General features: G+C 47.4%; 1 protein-coding gene across 40 annotated transcripts in view; it reads right to left on the bottom strand.

Moving 5' to 3' along the window:
* LOC119446815 (basement membrane-specific heparan sulfate proteoglycan core protein) overlaps window positions 1-22,185 on the bottom strand; it is a 436,128-nt gene that overhangs the window by 251,702 nt on the left and 162,241 nt on the right. For all 40 annotated transcript variants that reach the window (XM_049664395.1, XM_049664396.1, XM_049664417.1 and 37 more), the window contains exon 2: window positions 13,428-13,872. In XM_049664395.1, the coding sequence (XP_049520352.1) occupies window positions 13,428-13,872 (445 nt within the window). The remainder of the gene's footprint in view (window positions 1-13,427; window positions 13,873-22,185) is intronic.

Genomic DNA, 22,185 nt, shown 5'->3' with positions numbered 1-22,185 from the left:
ACATAGCACGCGGTCATATCTTTTGACTTATCTACTGGCCAAAGTTGAGGTCACATTCGCTCATGGTGGATATCTGTTGAGACTTCCTTTCATACGAGCCTCGCGAACCTAATCAACAAGACCGCTAGAGAAGCTACATGTTTTAAATTATGCAGTCCCATGCAGGACGGAGGCCTCCTCCAGCCAACTCCAGTTACCCTTGTCCTGCTTAAGCCACCTCCGTCATACGCCCCAAAATTTCCTAACTTCACTTCTTTGCCGCCGATCGCAGGTTCCATTCATGGATACAGATTCTGCTACATTAATATGTCGCCGGTTATTTGTTCCGTGCATCACGTCTTGCCTATAACTCCACTACCTAATCTTTATATCTACTATATAGAGTAGCAGTTACTCCTGCCCGCTGCATATGTATATAATTAAACTTAAAGGGACACTACAGGGAAAAATGATTTCTGTATCAGTACATTACCCTTCCACAATACCGAAAGCACCACTCTTACCGCGAGAAGCCGCTTGGTAAGCCAGAAAGAAATGAACACAAAGGCAAGTGGCGACGCCACCTTGAAGCTCCCGCACCAGCTCACTGTGACGTCATCGATTTTGACAGCGTCTTCTAGGACTCAGTTAATTCTTTAGCGGTAAAGATTGACTACATTGCGTTCTAAAGGAGCCCAAGACTGACTATGGCAAGTTTTGCGAACTTTTACTGAGCCAACGTGGCCCAAATACGAAAAATTACTTCAGAAGCCCTGACGTCACACTGAAGTGCCGCCGTTGGTGTTTCCGCGCGAAATTAAAAAAAAAAATCAACCTTGAGCTTCATTTTCTCTTCTAATAATTGACCTATTGCAGTGTAATTAACGACAGGAGAGTTTTCAAAGAATGCTTTATCAGTCTAAGTTGATTTATTGTTTTGCTTTAGTGTCCCTTTAAGAGCCATCTTCGTGGCTTTTACGTTACACCTGTTACTGTTTCTTTCATCCCTAGCTTCTCACATATCTGCCTTCCTCCAAGTTGCGGCCAGATCTGATAATACTGGTAGAATGCATTGACAACACACTTTTCCTCCTCAAGGATATATTAACTCAATCTACTTCAATGCGGCGCGAAAAATGGCTTGTGCACGCTGGGGAAGTCATCTTTTTCGATGTTAAAGTTGCACTCAGGACTTGCGGTGAGTCTTGCGCTTTTTCGACAAGAAAGTTGGGCTAGTCGGCACATATTCCAAGGTAGAGACATGTCTAACTATAGCACTAAAAGACGCAGGCCGAGACCGATAAGTAAGTCGCGCCCTGTGCGCTTCTCGGTCTCGTCTTTTTTCTTTTTAGCGTTATAGTTGAAAATGTATGTCCTGAAGCGCGCCATGCTATTTGAACTGTAACATCGTGGCTGTGACGTGAAGGCATCATCATTGGTGTGCCACACACAGCTGCCAGTGACAAGGTTTCTCTCGTCATCCCTCAGCCTCCTTTACGCTCAACGGTTGCTGGTGCAGCCGATCCGCCTCATACTTATGCAGTTGAAACCATTTTCCGGAAACTTGGAGATTAACGAAATCACAAGCTTTAATGACACTGGACACTTTTGGTGTCCTTGGCCTGCAGTTCCTTGAACTAGAACGACAAGCATCCGTGGTCGTACGAGAATGCGGAATGAGATTTAAATATCCCTAACGTTGGCACCGTTCTACGTTTCGTTGGTTATACGAAACGTAGAACTGCTATATTCGTACCATTATAGCTTAAAAATGATGATAAGTGTAATGTCACAGGAGCCTGCATGAAACGTTAAGGACTCGGCGGCGGCTAACATCTTTTTATATGTGTCCCCTTCCTATTCCACATAGCCTTCGAGCCCCCATCCTGCAATAAATACATTTTTATCATCATCATATGTGTACAAAAACTGATGCAGACAACAGGAGGACATCCGCTGGTCCTATTGCGTCCGTCGCGTTGTTTTATAACGCGCACGCCAATGAGCCGGGCAACGCGCCTTGCTACACTCTAAGAACAGCTGCACCCTTTAGGGTGCATTTTTGCCACACAACAATAATCGTCATCTGTCTTGCTTGCGTTTCCCATCTTGAAAACTCTGCACTTGCTACTTTCCTGTCGAGAACGTTGTGTCACGCTGATGACGCTCTTGTCGTTGGTGACCGAGAAGTGCCGGGCGCACAGCGTTAAAGAAAGGAAAGCCACGCAAGTCAGATGACATTATTGTTCTGTGGCAAAAATAAGCCCCAAAGGGGGCAACTGTTTTTAGAGTGTAAGGATGCGCGCAGCCCTAACTTTCCCGCACAATACCGGCGTATGTAGGCGAGGTGGCGTTGTACGAGGCGAAGCACACGGACGGGCGACCCGTGTCTCGAACCCAAAGGGGGTCATTGCACTTGGCATTGAAGGGACGGTAAAGAAGACCGCACAAACGCACACAGTGAATCACACGATAGAGACGCGAGAAAAGGATTGAGCGTGGGAGAGGGCACGGACCGTCCCTGCACCCGAAGCGTGGACAGAGACCGAAAGCCGAGGGCGCTGCGGGAATTCATAGCTCGTAAACCGCCGGGACTGAAGGAGGACGCCCCGGAAGAAGGCGACGGAGACATCCGCTGGGATTCACTCGCAGCCGTGCTTCAACAGTGCGGAGGGGAGAGAGCGATGCACGCGCTTCCTTAACCGCTGCGTCACTCAAGGGCCGGGGCTCAATTGGAAGCGTCGAACGATGAGATGGGAATTCACTGAAGGTCGGGAGGAGAGAGCCCTGCGCCACACCCGACTACAAAGTACTGCGGGGCGCACGTGACACAGAATTACTCAACGGTTTCGATGTCTGAAAAAACTGCGCGGACTGCATATATTTATATATGCCTCATTGGTTTGGAACCCGCACCAGGCGCATCGTATTACCAAATTAGAATATTTGCAGGACAAGGCAGCGCGATTTATTACAGGTAACTATTCACAACATTCAAGCATCACCAGAATAAAACATGACCTAGGATTGCAGACTTGAAGATATCTCGGTTAACGTTCGAGCTTCCCTTTTTCATCACCCAAATATCTTCTCTCAAGCAAACCTCACCCGCCAAAAGAAAATTCCCACAATTGATCACGAATTTAAGGTCGAACAACCATTTGCACGTACTAAACTATTGCACATTTCATGTCTGAACTTAGCCATTTCGGAATGGAGTCATCTTCCAAGTAATATAGCCGAAATAATTGACCATATTAAAATAAAGTACTTAATGAAACGTTCGGGAATTAGAAACACAAAACATTGATATTTCTTCTTGCATATCAAAAATGAAAAAAAATTATTTGTTAACCTTTAAATGAAAACCTTTATTTGTTATGATGTCAGAGGATGTAAGAATTGTTTGTATAATATAAGAATTGTTGTACGATGTCGGATGAGAAGAAATATAAAGGCTGCATGGCATGTACGATTTCATATAGAATGTTCGACTTTCATGTTGCCTTACACTTTTTTATTGACAGAACATGACACGATGCGCCTGGTGCGCCATAACTTTACTTGTCCCATAAAATCTCACGGGCCACATATTAGAACTAAGAAAAATTGGAGTACGGAAGAAAATGGGGTTGAACAACACAGAATGAACGAAGGCGTAGTACACAATGACTAATTCACCAGACGCGCAATAAGCGCCTCGAGGGCGATCAGGCGCAGCACACCCCTGTCTTCCGTCCAGATGCGTTGCACGAAGCTGGCGTGAGGCTCATCGCGAGTCCACGCCGTCCCTCCTGCGAAGGGCAGTGCTGTCTTGACGGCGATGCTCTTCTGAAGGAAGACAGGATCTGGCGTCGAGGAATTTGGTGCAGTGCAGCAGCGCGTGCTAGGCTGCTGGAGTTTTGGCAGCCAATTTTCGAGGAGACTGAACAGCCCTAAATTACGAATTCCAGGGCGTTGTATTTACTGCCTTATTGCCGGAAGGATAGCTAAAGTCACGACACTGTCCAGTTAGTCTGCATTGGTCACGGTCGCAACAGTTACGCAGCTGACCAGTTCCGTCATTGAAGCACGAATGTGCCCCTCGGTGAAATGGCACGAGAGTACCAATCGGGCTAGCGCTTTGCAGTGCGTAATCATTCATTACACGCCGATATTAGAAGGAGTGGTGGCGTGGATTAGAGGCAGACCAGGTTTCCACACTCAAGGTCCCAAGTTCGAATCCTTGTCTAGGACACTACATTATTTTGGCAAGACTAGCTGCGCTAGAAACAGGGACAAAGGAGGGCGAAAAAGACAACACGTGCGCATGGTGTTGTCAGTTAAAATCTTTCCAATATGAACTTCAACTAACAAGCCCAACTTGGTGCCCTACTGCAATTTTTTGGCTTTACATTTTTCAGACTTAGAGCAGCACCTGAAGCCAAAATACCTCTTGGTACAGCGTTTTGACCACTACGTCCCTCATGAATATTGCAATCAACCCCTGGTCCCTCAGGTCCCAGGACCTGCGGAGCACCTTATCAAGACAGCGGTCAGACTTGTGACGTCGCAGAGGTGCTAGAAATCTATGGATCCCGAGGCCTCCTCTGTAAGCAACCTGGCAACGTCCAACACGCGAACCCTTTCGAGTGAAGCTAACTTAACAGGGCTCTGAGGAATCAGTTGTAATCATAGACGGCTTCAATGCGAAAATGGACAAAACACAGGCTGGTGAGCAGGACATTGGCAATTATGGCATCGACTTTAGGAATAGTAGAGGATATATGTTTGGTTTAGTTCGCGGAAAGGAATTGACTGCTACTAATAAATAGATCCTTTCGGGAGCGCAAAACCAAAGGGCCTGGAAAAAACTAACAGGAAAACAAGAAATGAAGCAGATTAGATAGTCTGCCGAACGAATCACTGAGTTGGATGTAGAAGTGTTAGGTAGGATAAAGGGTAGCCATCACAGGTCAGTGAGGTCAAGACTCAATTTGAAGAGAAAAAAATTAATCAAGAAGAAACAGGCCAACCTACAAGCAGTCAGGGTAAAAACTGATCAATTCATGCCAGGGCTCGAGAATATGAGGCTTTCAAACAAAATGAAGATCACAGGAATAATGAATGGCACCTCAACTAATTTAATTTCGGAGGTCGCATTTGATGTGGGAGAAAAGACAACGAATAAGCAAGTTCTCCCAAGTAACAAAGAACTTGATAGAGAAGCGACAATGCATGAAAATGTCCTAATCCAGAGGTCAGATATAGAATTGGTTGAACTGTCAAAACTGATAAACCAGAAGAAATTAAGTGATTCAACATTAAGTTTGGAAATATTGAGAAAGCAGTAAAACATAGCGACCGCATGAAACCAGTAAGATGGAAACTTGGCATTGAAAAGATGTACAGTCAACCGCAAAAGTTTGCGGAACATAGGATCTGCCAAGAAGCTGAATTCTCGCGAAGGGTTCTAAATGGAAAGAAACTAAATGGAATGAAACTAAATGTTCAATCATATAGTAATCTTCGGCAGCTACACGGTGATTCATGAAATTATAAACGCCATGCCTTAACAGTGCAGGAATTAACATTTGCAGGAGAAACCGTGTCTTGTAAGTTTTTGCGGTTGACGGTAAGCAATGAAAAACGAGCCAGACAATGTCAGCAGGAAAGACAGTAGAGATATTTTATAGATAATTGTACAGTGCCTCGACCAGTCATGTAACCATGATTGGAAGCATTGACGAGCAAAGTCCTGTTTTAGGTACCCTGTGTACATGAATTTTTTTTCGCGCTGCTTACAAAATGAACCAACTAACCTAATGTTTTATTGAAGGAAACGAATTCGATGCGTAACTCGCGATGAAATTAGAAAGGCTTTGAGAGGCATGTCCAGCTAGAAAGCGGCGAGAGAAAATGGAGTAGCAGTCCACTTGATCAAAGATGGAGGGAATATAGTACTCGAAAAGCTTGCTATCCTTTATTCGCAATGTATGGGGACTTCAATTGTACCAGAGAGCTGGAATGCCAAGGTCGCACTAATCATCGGGAAGGGAGACGATAAAGAATTAAACTATTAGCCCATTATCTTGCATTCGATGCTGCACAGAATGTTCAAGGATTCCAATCAAATGAGTGCAGGACTCCAAATCCAGAGAACAAGCTGGCTTCAGGAAGGTGTAATGACTGAGTGGACCTCAAGGTCCGCCGGCTACCACGCTGTCATGATTAAACAGACGGCACATCTGAAGCGCGTACTTTTCTTTCAATGGAACAGCGAATATGAAAAAAAAAATGGCTACATGCCCTCGAGCGAGCGGAGCTCGTGAGGCGTAAAACGATGATGATGAACGATCGTCTGCTAGACGTATGAAAGACGAAGTTCCAACAATGACCAATGCATCACGTCCATGTTATCAATTTGTGGAAAAAGTTTTTTTCAACCTCCTTGAGTATAACCAATCCCGTTTTTTATGGCTTTCAGAGATTACGAAAATGCGTTTGATTCAGTAGAGATAACAGCAGTAACGGAGGTATTGCGCAAAATACTTTAGGAAATATCTATAAAGATTCCACACCTACCTTAATTCCGTCACAGGAAAATCCCACCAATAAAAAACAGGTCAGGCAAGAAAACAACCTCCAATGCTATTATTCACTGTATGATTAAATAAGTATACAAGTTGTCCCATTGGGAAGAATTAGGAGTGAGGATCAAGGGAGAGCATCGCAGTTGCCCTCATTTACTCATTCACAGTACCTTACCGGACCCGCGGAGGGAGCATTGAGCAAGGCGGGGTTGCAGAAACAGGTATTAAATCAAGAACGCAATAAACCAACTTCAACACATGAAAATATACACATGCTCATAGGAAAATATATACGTATTCAGCAATGATGAACTTGATTTGCAACAAATGATAGCGCAAGTCCTGTCATCTTTCTTGTCCGTGTTAATTCAGCGCTGTGATCTCAATTACTGCAAACGAATTAACTAGACCCAAAATCTGCACTCCTAGATTAAGAACCTTAACCGACAAAGTGTAAGAGTAGGTGTGAATATGCATATGAAGAGGATTAAGGTAGTGTTCGTAGTATGGCCATAGAACAAGGATTCACGATTGGCAGTCAGCCTCTAGCTGCAATCGGTGAAAGCGTACATATATCTAGGTCAGTTGGTCACAGCTGACCCCGATCATGAGGAGGAAAATGGGTTGGAGCGCTTACGGTAGGAATTACCAAATCATAGCCGGCAGGTTTCCACTGTACTCGAAAAGAAATTTGTACAATTATTGCATCGTACCGGCACTGACATATGGGGCAGAAACTTGGAGGTTAACAATTGAGTAAAGGCCCACGCAACAAGCGATGGAACGAAAAATGATAGGCGTAACATTAAAGGCCAACTGAAGCACTTAAAGTGAGCCTTCAACGAATTATCATAGTTTTTCACCCCCTGAATACGAAAATCAGTTTAACAGGGCAGAAGTCCCCGCTAGTCGCTTTAATTTAGCAAAATCCAGCCGCAGCGTTTGCGGGAGACGCCACAGGTCGGTTCACGGGCTCTGATGGCGAAAACGAGCGTGACGTCATCATAGGTATCGGCGAGGTGCGCGATTAGAATAGAGCCCTCACGTGACCCCTGTATTGACGTCCTCCTCGCGTACGGAATTTCGCCGCTACGCTCGGCGCGCGAGGAGGGCGGAGCTTCAAGGAAAATTTAAACGGCGATTACAGCGCTGCTATACGTACATAATACTGTGTGAGCCTTCCAAACCCCCGCAATTCTAAAACCTCTTCAGCTTCACTTTAAGAGACATGAAGAAAGCGGTGTGGTTTAGAGCTCAAACAGGGGTGGCCATATATCCGACATCAAGAGGTAAAAAGTGGAGCTGGGCAGACGGTGTCATGTTTAGGGCAGATTCCAACTCGTTTCGGAACATTTTTTGCGTCCGTAAAAATAAAGAAAAATACCCTGTGGTCTACTAGAGTTACAAAATGGGCGCCGAGAGAAGAGAAGCGTTGTTGAGAACGGCAGAAAATTAGGTGGGATGATGAAGTTGGGAAACTTGTGCGCATAAAGTGGGGTCAGCTGGCTCCAGGCAAGGGTAATTGGAGATCGCAGGGAGAAGCCTTCGTCTAGCAGAGGACATACAGACGATGATTAGCAGAAGAGCAGTATCCTCAATAGACGTAGCCAGTTTCTTCAGAAAAGAACTATGAGCTTGCTTTATATGCTGCTATTCGGGCCTTGCGCGTCTCTTGCCCTGCAAACATACAGGTTCGCTCCGTCCTCACAAAGATCACAGTATCGTCGAAGAGAGCGAGAGCAATTTGCAATTCGTATTGCCAAGCGACCGATAAGAAACGCCGTCGAAACGTATCCGTGGCGGAGGAAGAAAATGTGCCAGTGGACGCATACCGGACTTCCGTCCCGCCACTAGACCCGTCTACTCGGTGAGAGCGCCAGCCATAGTGGTGCCATGGCGCGAGTCAACAAATGAAGCAAGGAGGAAATAAAAGAGCACCTAGAACACCTTCGGGAAAAGAACCAACGTACGTATGAAGCGCGATGAAAGCACGCACCGCCACAGAACTCCCAATCCTCTTTTTCGTCCAGGAAAAAGCGCGTCTCAGGAGAATAAACAACCTCCTCCTACGCCGTGTCTTTTGTCAATCGGAAGAAAACGTTATTGAAAAATAGCGCTCAGGGATGGACGAGAGCAGGCGGGAGCAGCAAATTTATTCTATCGATTCTTCTGCAAGGGGCAAATAGCGTGAAAGGGAAAAGAGCCGACCAAGTCGTTTACGCGGACGGTGCGGGGAACGTTTTCCGCCTGACGCGTCACGAAGCGCATGATCCACCCACGCGGGGAAGGAACGAGAAAGAGAGAGCCATTGGAGCAGAGTGGCTTTACTGGAATGGGGGCATGCCACGTTCTCCGGTGCGCGCGTAGCATCGCATGGTGGGTGATAAAATGAGACATCACCTTTCACCGCCTGTCGCGTGCGTACGCGCCCACACAAAAACGGGAATGCCTCGTTTTTCGACGGTCCCGCCTTTTCCAGCCATACCGTGCCACCTCGCGAGTAGAAGAGATTGTTATTTGATCCCGACTTATCTAGCCCAGCGACACTTGTGCTGCCTTCGGCACAGGCGTTCCAAGTTTTCGCCCGCAGATGGTGTAAGCGCTGGGGCTTAAGCCGCGAAGAAACATCACTCGCGCTCTTTTTTCTTAGCTTCCTAAATGACAGACATACAGTCCCCTGCTTTTGCGCTCTGACACACGGTAGTAGAAAAGCTCACCTCACGTGGCAGCCGAGGTGGCGGCAACGCAACATTCCGCTGATTGTTTCCCATTACCTACGCAGGTTCCTATGGATCCGGCCCACTATTACCGCGAACCAGAGGTGGCAGTGTACCAAGTGACATTTAAATCGTGTGTGCCTAGCACCACGACAGCACGGGACTGTGTGTCATCAGAGCACCACTTGCCACCTGCGACGAACGCCACCTGTCCATCTTTCTAGGAACCATCAGCATCTGGAAGCTACACAAGCTGGGATCACCGCGGGATCCTTCACTTGGCAGCTGAGGTGGCGGCCACGCAACATTCGCCGATTGTTTCCCATTACTTATACGCAGGCGGGTCGCATTTGCGTCACTGCATAAGAATTTCTTTTCATATATTCTCGCCGCACCCACTGCTGTAAAATCAAAATGCCAACTTGTGCTGAGCTATCTAGAGACTTGGAAGCATTGCGAAAGGAAGTTGGGGAGTTGCGTAACAGCGTCGCCCTATTTAACGAAATGTTTGAAACAATGAAAACTAAGCAGGAAGGTCTAGTAAAAGAAAATAAGGGGCCCACGCGATCGAACGAGCAGCTAACAAAACAGGTTGCCGAATTGCAGCAATACTCATGCATGACAATGCGGAAATCAAAGGTGCACCGGAAACAAAGGGCGAAAGCTGTGAAGAAATTCTGAAACAAATCGCAAAAACATTGGTTGTCCTGCGAGTCCTGTAGATTGACGTGCACAGGGTCCCTAGTAAAGGTGGCCTGAACATTATTTAGCGTTTTTGTTTTTGACAAAAGAAGGCCGAATTTGCTGCTAAGGCTAGGAAGGCGCGTCTGTCCATTGGCATAATGAACCATATTCGTGAACGATCACCTGACTTATGAGAACAAGCGGCTGTTTGCTCAAGTATTGGCTCTGAAGACAGAAAATCAGTGGCAGTTGCTTTGGGAGGGGAGGGGGGGGGGGGAGGAGTTGTGAAACACGCGCATGCGTCCTACCCTACCTTGAAAAGTGAATTGCTCAGCTGCGGAGACAGTTCACCGTCAATTGCTTTAAGCGACAAAGAGATTAACTAACACGTGAAGGCCCTATGGAATGCATGACAAACACCTCAGATTTCCCGAACGGGAAATCGATGGGAAATCTCGGGAAATGGGTATATTTTTGTTCGCAAAAATAAACGCTGTGTTGGTAGTCAGCGCTTGTACTGTCCGTCTTGTCTCGTTTTTTTTTGTGCTGTTTCCCCGTAATGAAGCCATACAAACAAGCTCAAGTTCAGAGCCTTTGAAAGTATACTAAACTCGTTCATTACCAAAAATTATATTGTAATCATTACAGGCGACATTAAGATTACAAATAATAACGATAGTTCTTGTGTCCAGTACTCGAAGTGCTTCATTGAACATGGTTCGGAATCTACTGGATTCTCCGACACGATGTGCTCCTTCCGGTTGGAACACGCTTATTGACCATGTACAGTCGGCGTGACTTGTGTATTGATATAATCTCGACCGGGTGAGGTGGGTCGTCACCGCAGGAATCAGGAGACGGCGATGAAGGCGGGCATCGTCAGTCCTCTGTCGGGTGGTCAAGTTGACGACCTCCTCCATCTCGGGTCCTCTCTTTTGGTAGCTCGCCCTTTTCGTCTGCTCAGGTCGTAGAGGTGTGACGCTTACTCGGGGATGAAGGGGATTATCTCGTCACGGGAAAGGCGCTCGGGCTTGTTTCCCACATTTGAGAGGTACAGTTTCTAGGAAGATCATAGCCGCCTCTTGGGGATGAAGATAATTGCCCCGACACGGGAACGTGCGCGGGTTTGGTTTCCCACAACTGAGATGCAGAGTTCCAAGCCGATCATAACAGTATATAGAGCACGGGAGCGGCGGCTTCCGGATGCCCTTGAGCCGGCCAGCGACGTCTAACGGTAGTTGCTGGGCCTAAACGTGCCCAGCAGCTACTGCTAGACGTCCGAACCAGCAGCTAGCGTTAGACGTCGCTGGCTGCCTACGTGGCACTCCGGAGGCCGCCGCTCCCGCGCTCTACACAAGAGTGGCGCCGACTGTACTTAGTAACGCCATGTCTAATCAAAAAGCTGGTGTGGTCAACTTCAATCTGACATACCTCCCCATTATCCGATTTGTCTGAAATACTCAAACTAAATGTAAAAATAAAATTGGCAATACGTGTTCCTTCAATTCTGCGAAATTTGGATATGGTATCCCGCTCTGACTGGGGGCTATTATCTGAAGAATCTTGTGCTAGCAAAGCATTCAATACTTTGACTGAGAAACCATCAGATGTTAAACTCTTGTGCGTCTGTATCCTCCATATCGTGTTGGTACTCCACCTCTAGAAACCCCCGTGAATTACTCTACAAAAAAAAAAAAAAAAAAAGTAAAACTCCAGCCATTTACCCTCGCCATAAGGGCCCGTTTTAAATTTTATTCACAAACTCTCACCGTCTTACTTAAACGAGCTAAAGGCACCTACATACTATAAAAAAAGTGCTCGAAAATAAAAATGACTGCTGAAAGAACTGGAACGTAATTAACGAATTTTTAAATCTTAACACGACACGCTTGTGACATAATTTACGGACGACACCAGCACTAATCCTATAGCTGTCGCCAATTAATTTAATGAATCATTTTTCAAGAGCTCTGCATCCGTTGTCCCTAACCTGCCTAAGTTATCTGGCTTGCCACTATTTTCTGAAAACCCACTTCACCAGATGAAGTTCTTCGTATAACAGTAGGTCTGAAGACCACAGTCTGTGGCCTAGATTCAATTTATTCACTAAAATCAAACTTGTTACTCGTGAGTTATCTTTTGTACTTTGATAATAACACTGTACTTTGTACCGGCATTTTTCCAACGAGTCTGAAACAAGGAAAAGTAACACCTGTATTTAAAAGGGAGATAGAAATGTTTTTGCTAATCATCGCCCTATGACCATCCTCCAATTCTTTTAGTCATGTAATCGAGAAGCCCATTGTTAATCGCCTAACGAACTAACAAAGTTTAAGTTTTTGACACCTAAGTAGTTTGGTTCTCGGGCTAACTTAACCGAATTAGCACTGATAAAACTGACTGACAGCATAAAACAGCTTATCGATAATGGAATATGAACAGGGGCGGTATATATTGATTTAACTAAAGCTTTTGACGTAATTAATCACTCCATTTTGTATGCTAAACTTGATTGCTTGGAAATTTGTGGGCCTGCTTTAGCCCTTTTGCAAAGCAACCTTACCAACAGAACCCAGGTTGTTAGCTATGCAAGTGTTATCCTCTCCAATAACTAGCAAGGGCGTTCTACAAGGATTAATTGTGGATCCTCTATTATTCCTTACCTACATTAATGATTTGCCATCATCACTTAATTATTCTGACTGCACCCTCTATGCCGATGATACAACGATATTCAATAGTGATGAAGACATTAACAGTCTTTATTTAAAGGATTACTCGCCGCGGGCATAGGCATTAAAAACAAACGTAGAGAGTAGATTACGCGGTGATGAACGTGTCTTATGTATTACACTGGTGTACGTGGCGAAAACAGCTGAAGATTTGAACAAAAAATGTCACAGTTTCGCCCTAAGGGCGAAGCAATGAATGCGATAGCAACACAGCAATGTCATACGAAGTAAGGTGAGCGGCTTTGGTAGCAATATTAATTGTAGTAAACATGAGCTGATTAAGTAAGCAGGTGTGCTGCGGCGTAAGTAGACCGACATGAAGAGAGACTCGATGACCACGAGAAGGCGCGTGTGAAACGGTGGTGTTGATGAGAAGCGATTCCCGTGGGCAGCACGTGCGAAGGGACACACCTGTAGCGCTGCACTGCCGATCCGGGCAGCATTGCATGTGTAGCGTGCGTTGGAAAATGTGGCCCGACTATTACTAACTGAATGAACAAGCGTGGTGTGAGCGCGCACAAACAAACATGAATAGATCACACTGAATGACTGCAGACAACGACTGTCAAAACGCTGCAGCAACGGGCGAAGGTACGTGCGGTCTATCTCTTCAACGGAAACTGAGCGGCGAATGCACGGCGCATAAAGGTCAGAGCCGTGTGGAGATAAGAGACGGTGCGGGCGAGCGACGAGCGCGGTTGTTGGCAGAGTAGAAGTGCCGCTTGGAAAATGTGTATACTCACGGGGCAGTTGATCGTGCGTCGTCTTGGTGGGCCTACCGGAGCCGTCGGGAACGTGCGGGCTGCCCACGAACTTCCTGTCACCGTCGAACGTGGGGTAACCGGCGCCACTGTGTGTGGTCGACGAAACGTCGTCAAGATCTTCGTCGTCCCCGATGCCGTCGCCCGAGGCCTCAAAACCGTCGTCGTCCGAGTTCCGAGAGTAGCGCCGAGTCGTGTACTGAGCCGGCGAGGTTGTGGAGGTCACTTCCGGCGCCTCGGTGGGAGGTACGCTGCTGGGTTCTTTGTCACTGCTTCCAAAAAACCAGGCCCTCCGCACTCGCCGCAGAATGGAACTTGCGAACCCCGATAGGCTGGAGTCCTGCGCGGCGGAACGCCGCCGCAACCTCGCGGCCGCCTCGTGGTCCACAGGGTCACCCGCATCGTCAAAGGTAATGTCGGGGTCCACCTGCGAGCACAGATCAATGACAAGCATTCAGTCGCACTGGGGGTTCCACGTGCCAGAACCACGATCTGATTATGTTGACCACCAGAGGATCTTTAACGTGCCCCCAATGCATGGGACACGGGCGTTTTTGCATTTCGCCCCCATGAAAATGGGGCCGCCGCGGCTGGGATTTGATCTTGCGACCTCGCGCTTAGCAGCTCAACACCATAGCCGATAAGCCACCGCGGCGGGTACGGCGGATGCATTCAGTTATACGCAATGCCAACTATGTGGCGCAACAAGATGGAGATAAAAGCAACACGATTGCGCCATCCTGACCTGCTAGTACGAGCTGCTAGCAGTAAATTAGGGTTTTAAAGAAATCACCGCTGCGAGACAACCAAACTTTTGGTTAAGGTCATACTTTGAAATGGCTCAGCAAATATGCCATGCAGAAAACATGAAACAGCTTGCTTGTAGCTTAAAGCCCACGTGCACAAATGTCACACGAATTATACAGCTCGCACGAAACGAACAGGAGCAGCGAGGAAATCGTTCCACAAGAGCTTATTCTCTCAAAAAGAAAGCAAATATTCACATAGACTTATGGGCATACATAAAAAATGGGATAAACTGAAAGCGAACATTTAAAAAAAAATCCTGCAAGAATTCCTACTGTACATGTGCAGTTGGGAAACCGAAGCCTCAGCGTCGCGTACGTGTGCGAGCTCTCGTCGGAAGGGCCGCTGCCCTTCTCTGCGGATTATATGCGGGGATTCAACGCGCACCATACTCTGGAGTGACCGACGCTCTTAGGAAGCAAATTGTTAATGCTTTAGACACTGAGGGACTGTGGGGCGAATGACAGACAGCCAAAGTTTTATTGCGATAGCGATTATATGGACATTATCAGGTGCATTTCTGCCGTCGCCGTGACGTTCTGTATAAAGTTCAAGGGCGACAACATCGTAGTCGCGCGCGGTATGCTGTATGTACGAGTTAAAGCGTGCGAGGGTGAGCCGACGACGGCGGCTCAATCTCGCGCGTGCAAAGGAGGAAAGTGGGGAGGAAGCGCGCCGTCTTCCGCCGCGTGCAAGGCACCGAGGGGAAGGAGGGGGATGAGGGCTCTACTTCGGCAGTTGCTGCGTATGGCGAGACCGCGCGGACCTATCTTGAAAGCGATCTGCGATGGGGGACAGAGAGCTTCGTGTGCGCTGTGTTCTCGCCACTTAGTTCTCGTTGAAGCGAGAGGCAGCACGAAGGTCAATTCGCTCGCTTGCTGCTGCAGCGCTTGCTCACGCCGGCGTATTTGACAGCGAGTTTCTGCGGTCATCGAGTGAGATGTGTTCATGTTTGTGTGAGCGTGACACCATGCTTGTTAATTTAGTTAGTAAGCGAATGTTTACAAGGTTATACGGCCGATAAAACTACTATCCTTACTTAATATAGCTGTCTACGAATTTGCTATCACAATCGATGCTTCGCTTTTCGGGCGAAGGTGCGACTTTTTTCCGACCACCACCATCTTAATGCCATTGACTTGACATTGCACTCAACGGACATCCTCGCATCATAGACGACATAGTTGATGCTCGGTATTAAATCACGAGCATTTTGTTGCAGCAGACACATTAGTATCCTTATACTTCGCGTTAATTCATAGTCATATCACCTACAGTGTTGCCTCCTGGAGAAACAAAATGTCACCCCTGGTCTGTTGAACCCATACAGAACCAGGCTATTCACCATAGGACGCCCTATTATATGTAGGAAGTGGTTCATGAAGGTAACAAATAGCACACGTTAACGAAACAATGCTTCCGCGTCGCTTGATAGACTAACAAAACCTGAAGTTTATTTCAGGATATATGTACGGCGTAGAACACGTACGGTTATAATGCTCACCGAAAAAATACATTTGGTACGCATTTGTTCTTGCGTCAGTTAGAGTAAACTGTAGTGCAGGGGGAAATATTGCGAACAGCGTGCTTCTGGCTACTGTGATTCCCTTATGGGAAAATAGGAATATGCAGTGAACATTAAAAGCTATAAAAAGGACGCTTTAGCACACAAACCGACATATTTGCACGTACATTAAATACTAAACGCGCGCCTACTAGAGTGCTTCGAGATTGGCAGCCAAACTAATTCGACCGCAAATGCTGCAAATTCAGAATTGTAGCCGGTCAGTGCTCAAGGTATGTATGTACATTAAGTAAGCAGGAATCCTGAGAGTTTGCGAACCCCCGTCACCGAAATCCGATGGTCCACTGCGTAACGCAGCGATTAAGGAAGGCTTTGGGAAAGCGATCAGTCGAACGCCAAAGCCTTTGGGTACAATTTTCCTAGCTGTAGTTTCAATCTTTTTATTGCGATAGCAATTATATGGACACTCAAAAGCAGATTTCTGCCGTCGGCGTCGCCGTGAGGTTCCGTATGACGTCAATGGAGATGAAATCGTCGCCGCGCGCCGCCGAACGCTGTATGTGCGAGTGAAAGAGCGCTAGGGACGCGCGCTTTCACGGGGAGTGAACGCACGGCGGAGAACAAACGCGCGTTCTGCGCCGTGCTCCCTTAAGGGCTGCAGAAGTAGGCGTCTCTTTCCTCCTTTACAATCACCTGTATGTAGAGCAAACGCGCCTTCTTCCGACGCGTGAAAGGCCGGGGGGGGATTGAGGCGACGTTTAGCTGCGGCACCAAGTGCCTATTTATATCAGAGGCTCCGGCAACAGTCACCAACGCCGCACGCATTTTGAGCGAACGCGGGCAAAACGCCGGCGGCGTCGAAAACAGTTCTGCGTGTTGCCGGTGCTGCTGCATGTCCAAGTTTATACAGCTGATAAAGCTGCTATCATTACTCCGTATAGCTCTTCAAATTTGCTATCGCAATTGATGCTTCGCCTTTCAGGTGAAACTGCGACAACTTTTTCTAGCTGTATTCGTAATTGGATGCGAACTCTTAGTATACATGCTTTATTTCCGCAATTGAGACTTGTCTTAAAAATGCCTAAGTAGTCATTTAAATTATATTTAATTGATTACTGACTATCGCACAATATCATTTCTGCGATGAGACGTCGTATAACGGAGTGAAGCTTGTCACGTGAGAATTTTTAATCATTCTTTGGTTCGTACCCACAGAAAAATTTCACGCGAAAAGTGTGTATTCGCACAAAAATGCGTAATTGGCGAATTTAAGACATTTAATCGTTATCGTCTAAATGTAGATGATTGGTAGCTTTATAAGAAATAATTGAAAAAAGTCTGATCAGAGAATAACAAAATTAAAAAAAATTAAATTATGGGGTTTTACGTGCCAAAACCAGTTCTGATTATGAGGCACGCCGTAGTGGGGGACTCCGGAAATTTAGACCGCCTGGGGTTCTTTTAACGTGCACCTAAATCTAAGTACACGGGTGTTTTCGCATTTCGCCCCCATCGAAATGCGGCCGCCGTGGCCGGGATTCGATCCCGCGACCTCGTGCTCAGCAGCCCAACACCATAGCCACTGAGCAACCACGGCGGGTAGAGAATAACAAAATGATCATATTTATGCATACCCATAGGGATCCATAGGGCTGCATAGAAAATACATGGGGTGGGCCAACTTGAACTTACGCATACTTAGACAACTCCACACTCTAAAAACAGTTGCCCCCTTTGGGGCGTATTTTTGCCACAGAACAATAATCGTCATCTGACTTGCGTGGCTTTCCTTTCTTTAACGCTGCGCGCCCGGCACTTCTCGGTCACGAACGACGAGAGCGTTATCAGCGTGACACAGCGTTCTCGACAGGAAAGTAGCAAGTGCAGAGTTTTCAAGATAGGAAACGCAAGCAAGACAGATGACGATTATTGCTGTGTGGCAAAAATACACCCCAAAGGGTGCAACTGTTTTTAGAGTGCAGTGGAGTTTCTGCATACTTTTTTTTAACGCGTAGCATTCTTTGGCGAGTGCCCCAACAATTTCGGTAGCAAGATCGGGTAACGCAAAAAGCGTGAACAGGGAAAGAAAAGCACAAAAAAGGCTAAACACAGGCAAGGAAAAGTACGAGCCGAGACAAAGAATGCTACGCATTAGAAGGCTATTAGAATTTCTATAATTTTTTCCTCCTTTGCAGCATGTACACCCGGCGACAAAATATTACGGACCATGAAATCTGAGAAAAAGCTGAATATCTGCGCAGCCTCACAACGCCGCCTGGTATTTGTATTTCGGGCCTCGAATAAAATATTGTGTACAGTTTTACTGGCTACTGCTACAGGCTGATCGGGAATCGAACGTTTTCTGAGATCTCGTGGTTCGTAAACTATTGTCGCCGGGTGTACTTTATGCACATATGAAAAGCGTTAAGCAGAAGCCAAACTGCAACGCAGCCGCGTATGCAGTGAAGTTTGCTGTAATATGCACTGCTTGTTGAATGTAGTTATTGTTTCCAAACATCAAACATTTATCTTTGCGCCCTTTGTCATTCTCCCTGCTCTTTTACAAGATGCTTCGCCTCACGAACACTATGTATGAGGTGAAGCACACACGCGGGAGCTGCGCAATTTCGGAGATTTCTTGTGTTTATAGGATGCGAACAAAGAAACGAACACACTGCGGGACTGGCCTTTGAAAGATAACGAGGTGCAATGACGATTTCCGATTTCCTCTGAGATCAATGCGTTTACAAAAGCACTTGACGACGCGGTTATATCGTTTCTAATAAAGCTGAGACTTACGTTTCGTAGAGACTGCTCATTCACCGACATTCCCTGACACGTGCTTTTCGATTCAATTAATCTGACTGCATACGTAAATAAATCTGCACCTGCTTTGTCGCGCACATCGTTTAAGTGACTACGACGCCGGACAATTGCTCCAGAAACCCATATGCAAAATGGCGCGTTTCTTCAAACCGGCGTGTAGCGAATATCACTCCAGGACTTGTATGCATTTAAGTGGCGTTGAAACATGGTCCTACTACGTCACTGCATCGCAACTGACATCGTGTAGTGGTTAGAACGGTCAGGTTTCGCAATCACAGAATTTCTCTTCAATGATGTCCGCAATTGGGCGCTGCTGCTACAATAATCTGTCGTGCCGATCGCTTTCATGACGGACAAGTGTGCGAACGCCGGTGAATGAGCAAGAATGCAAAGAAAAAATTTGCGATTACAGCCATTGGCTTGGAACTCAAGTTCAAACCGGATAGCTCGGCGGAATTTTGTGATGGCCGACGGTGAGAAGGTACCTGTGTATAATTGGTATCAGCGTTAAATGGAAAGCTAACAGAATCCAACCAAGAAATCATTAGCGACCAGTGCAATAACGCCGAAAGGCAGCAGACAGGCTGAACGAGAGTGCAAAAGTGAATTGTTTCAGTTAGGCCAATGGCTGTCGCGTCGAAGGTCAGACGAACTACATAAATTGAAATTAGATTTGGTGATACGAACAGGGATAAGGGGCCTCAGAAAGGCTGGCCAGCCTTTCTGAGGCCCCTTATCCCTGTTTATAACCTTTATACCACAGTGCGCTACTCCATCTGTCAGCGCCCTTTTTTATTTGATTTGATGGTACGAGTACTTCCAGGCTACTTTCCGATACTAGATTACAAGTCCAACACAAACGCCACTAAGCTCGCGCCGTCGACTGCTTGACATCGCTGAACGCAACCGTATAGGCAGTTATATAAATTTAAAGCGTGTAGAAGGCTGCCTTCCATACAAGTAAGGTTCACGCGAGCCGTATCACGCGAGTCTTTCGTATATTTTATTGTGCAAACAGCTGCTTGCAACATTAAAGCACTTTGTGTCATCGCATCGGTCGAAGGTGAGGTCTCATACTGCCGAGTGCTTGGCAGCCATCTATTATGGACGCATGGCGAAAGAAGGCCATCGGAAGGGCGCCGAGCTTCGATAGCATTCATTCATAGATGCTGATCTTTCGGAGCATTAAGGTCGTGGCAGCCCGCCATTTAGGTAAGAAAATAAAGCGCACTAGTACCAAGAGTTCCCGATAAATTAGGTTCGCGTCGTTGTGTGAGCGCACAGTTTTTCGTTGCTCAAAGTCGAGTTCGGGGCTGGGTTGTTTACAAAAGGCTTTCAGCCGCGTTCAAAGATCGCTCGCTGGGGGCACCCATTTTGGATCAGATAGCTTTCAAAGCTAATCGTCCGTGCCGCGATGCAGTCACGCTATGCCGAAAGCGCTGCTCAAGGCAGCAGCCCGCCTGCGTGGATCACGTTCGCTGAGGTTGACGCACGAGTTCAAAAGACCCCGTACAGACTGGCTTTGTTTGATCATTTCACAGTTTCAGCTGGGACACCGAAACATGGGAGAAAAGGCTTATTACGCACACACTGTGCCACTGACTGCAGCGATCTAGAATCGCTAAGGGTGACAGCTTGTGCGCAGAGCTCTCAATGCTCGAAACATTTCGCAATTTTCAACACCCCTAGCGGAAAACTACCTAATCAAAAAGCACAAAGTGCAGGGACTTAACTATACTTATGCAAGTTACGGGCAAACTCAGCGTTGGATGTGCGTTTTAATAAACTAATATGCATTTGGGATGCTCTGTAGGCTTTCAGCGGCGATTGATTAGTATGGCAACATAAATTACGAATTAAAATGCGCTCTATTCACGACTCAGAATATTGCAGCACGTCAAGTGCCTGAATATCATCACCTGAAATACTCGTAGTTGCCCGGCACCGAGTTGTGATCCTTGTTGCTGTTAACTAAAGACCACGAAGGTGCAGTCCGCAAGCTCTCCGTGTGTTGCTGATCAGTCAAGTGCGCAACATACAAAGTGGCGGCAATATCCCGGTCACAAAATGGTCGCGCGTGGCGAGTGCACTCAAGCCAGCACCGCGTAGGTACGTCAGCTTAGATTGCATGAGCTGTTATTAAAAAAATTATGGGGTTTTACGTGCCAAAACCACGATCTGATTATAAGGCACGTCGGGGGACTCTGGAAATTTGGACCACCTGGGGTTCTTTAACGTGTACTTAAATCTAAGTACACGGGTGTTTTTGCATTTCGCCCCCATCGAAATGCGGCCGCCGTGGCCGGGATTCGATCCCGCTACCTCGTGAGCTGTAATTGATGCGAAAGCGTCAAATGGCTCATTGAGCGAAGAAACCCGCGTCTGTCATCTGTAGCAGCGAAACGGCACCTACACTGGCATTGCGATCGGCTGCGACGCAACGTCACGAGGGCGCCTCGACGGAGGAGCGCGGGCGAAAGGAGACACCTGCTGCCGCAGTAGTAACGCTGCCAGTTGTTGCGTGAGGGGAGAGTCGTCGCGCGGACGTCGGTGGCACTGCAGGCTGCTGCTTGCTGGCTCGGGTAGCACGTACCGCCATGACACATTACTCGCAGCGAAAAACTCCGCTCAGCGGCGTTCGATAGGACATTAATGCTTTCCCAACTTATAAGTGCTCAGGTGTCAAAGGATTATCTATACGTACGTAGCTAATGTCTCTGGAAATGTGGGTCCCTGGACTGGGAGGGGGCCCTCAACAAAGGCACCGAGAACAGCAAACGGCCAAGGTTTATCTTCCTTCAGCGAAGCCAGGCCAGCTGTACGTTCCGAGCGCGCGCACCAGAGCTTAGACGGGCAGTAGTTTGCACGCCAGCCGACGATAGGCGCTCCACAAATTCAATGACACCGACAACAAATAAGCGACACGCTCCATTTGTGCCACCGCTCCTCATCTGACTTGCTGCCTGCCAAAGAACAGGACGATTATATAATCGTTCCGAAGGCAGCTACCAAATCGCTAACCAGAGCGGCATTGTTCCCTTGTCCTTCAGAATCGAGCGTAACGAAGATCGAGCCGCTCTCTGGCGTTGCAGGAGCGCGGCGTTCCTCCTTTCGCGAGCTTCGAGAGAGCTGGGTGTTTTCAGGCCGCCTGTGCTGGCTACAGAGAGAACAAGGGCCAGAAACGCGCTGGAGCACGGAACGGGGAGGTGGGGACGCGGAAAACGATGTGGGCCACGAAGGGAAGAAGACGCAGCGCCAACGAGACGCACCGGCATCACGGCCCATCTGTGCGGAGGAGAAAAAAGCTCGTTGCATCGCGACGGAGCGCGCGATTCATCTACACAGACGCAAGGAGCGAGCAGGTTGGAAAGAAAAAGGGGGAGCTACGGTGTGCCGCGCCCACCGAAACATGGCTGCAGGCGCGGAACCCATTTCGGCAGCGGGAGTCATTTTCCCGTTTTGTCGGAGGCACCTTCCGCTCGAAAGAGCGGAGCCAAGCCGAGGGGAAACACTGGCTACACAGCATCGACGCCCCGAGCAAGGGTGCGCGGCCGCCCCGGCGTTTCAAAGACTCCCGCGCTG

The sequence above is a fragment of the Dermacentor silvarum genome, chromosome 3 (genome assembly GCF_013339745.2).
Source record: "Dermacentor silvarum isolate Dsil-2018 chromosome 3, BIME_Dsil_1.4, whole genome shotgun sequence".
In the NCBI taxonomy this organism is placed as follows: domain Eukaryota; kingdom Metazoa; phylum Arthropoda; class Arachnida; order Ixodida; family Ixodidae; genus Dermacentor; species Dermacentor silvarum.
This window is presented reverse-complemented; position numbering and strand designations above follow the sequence as displayed.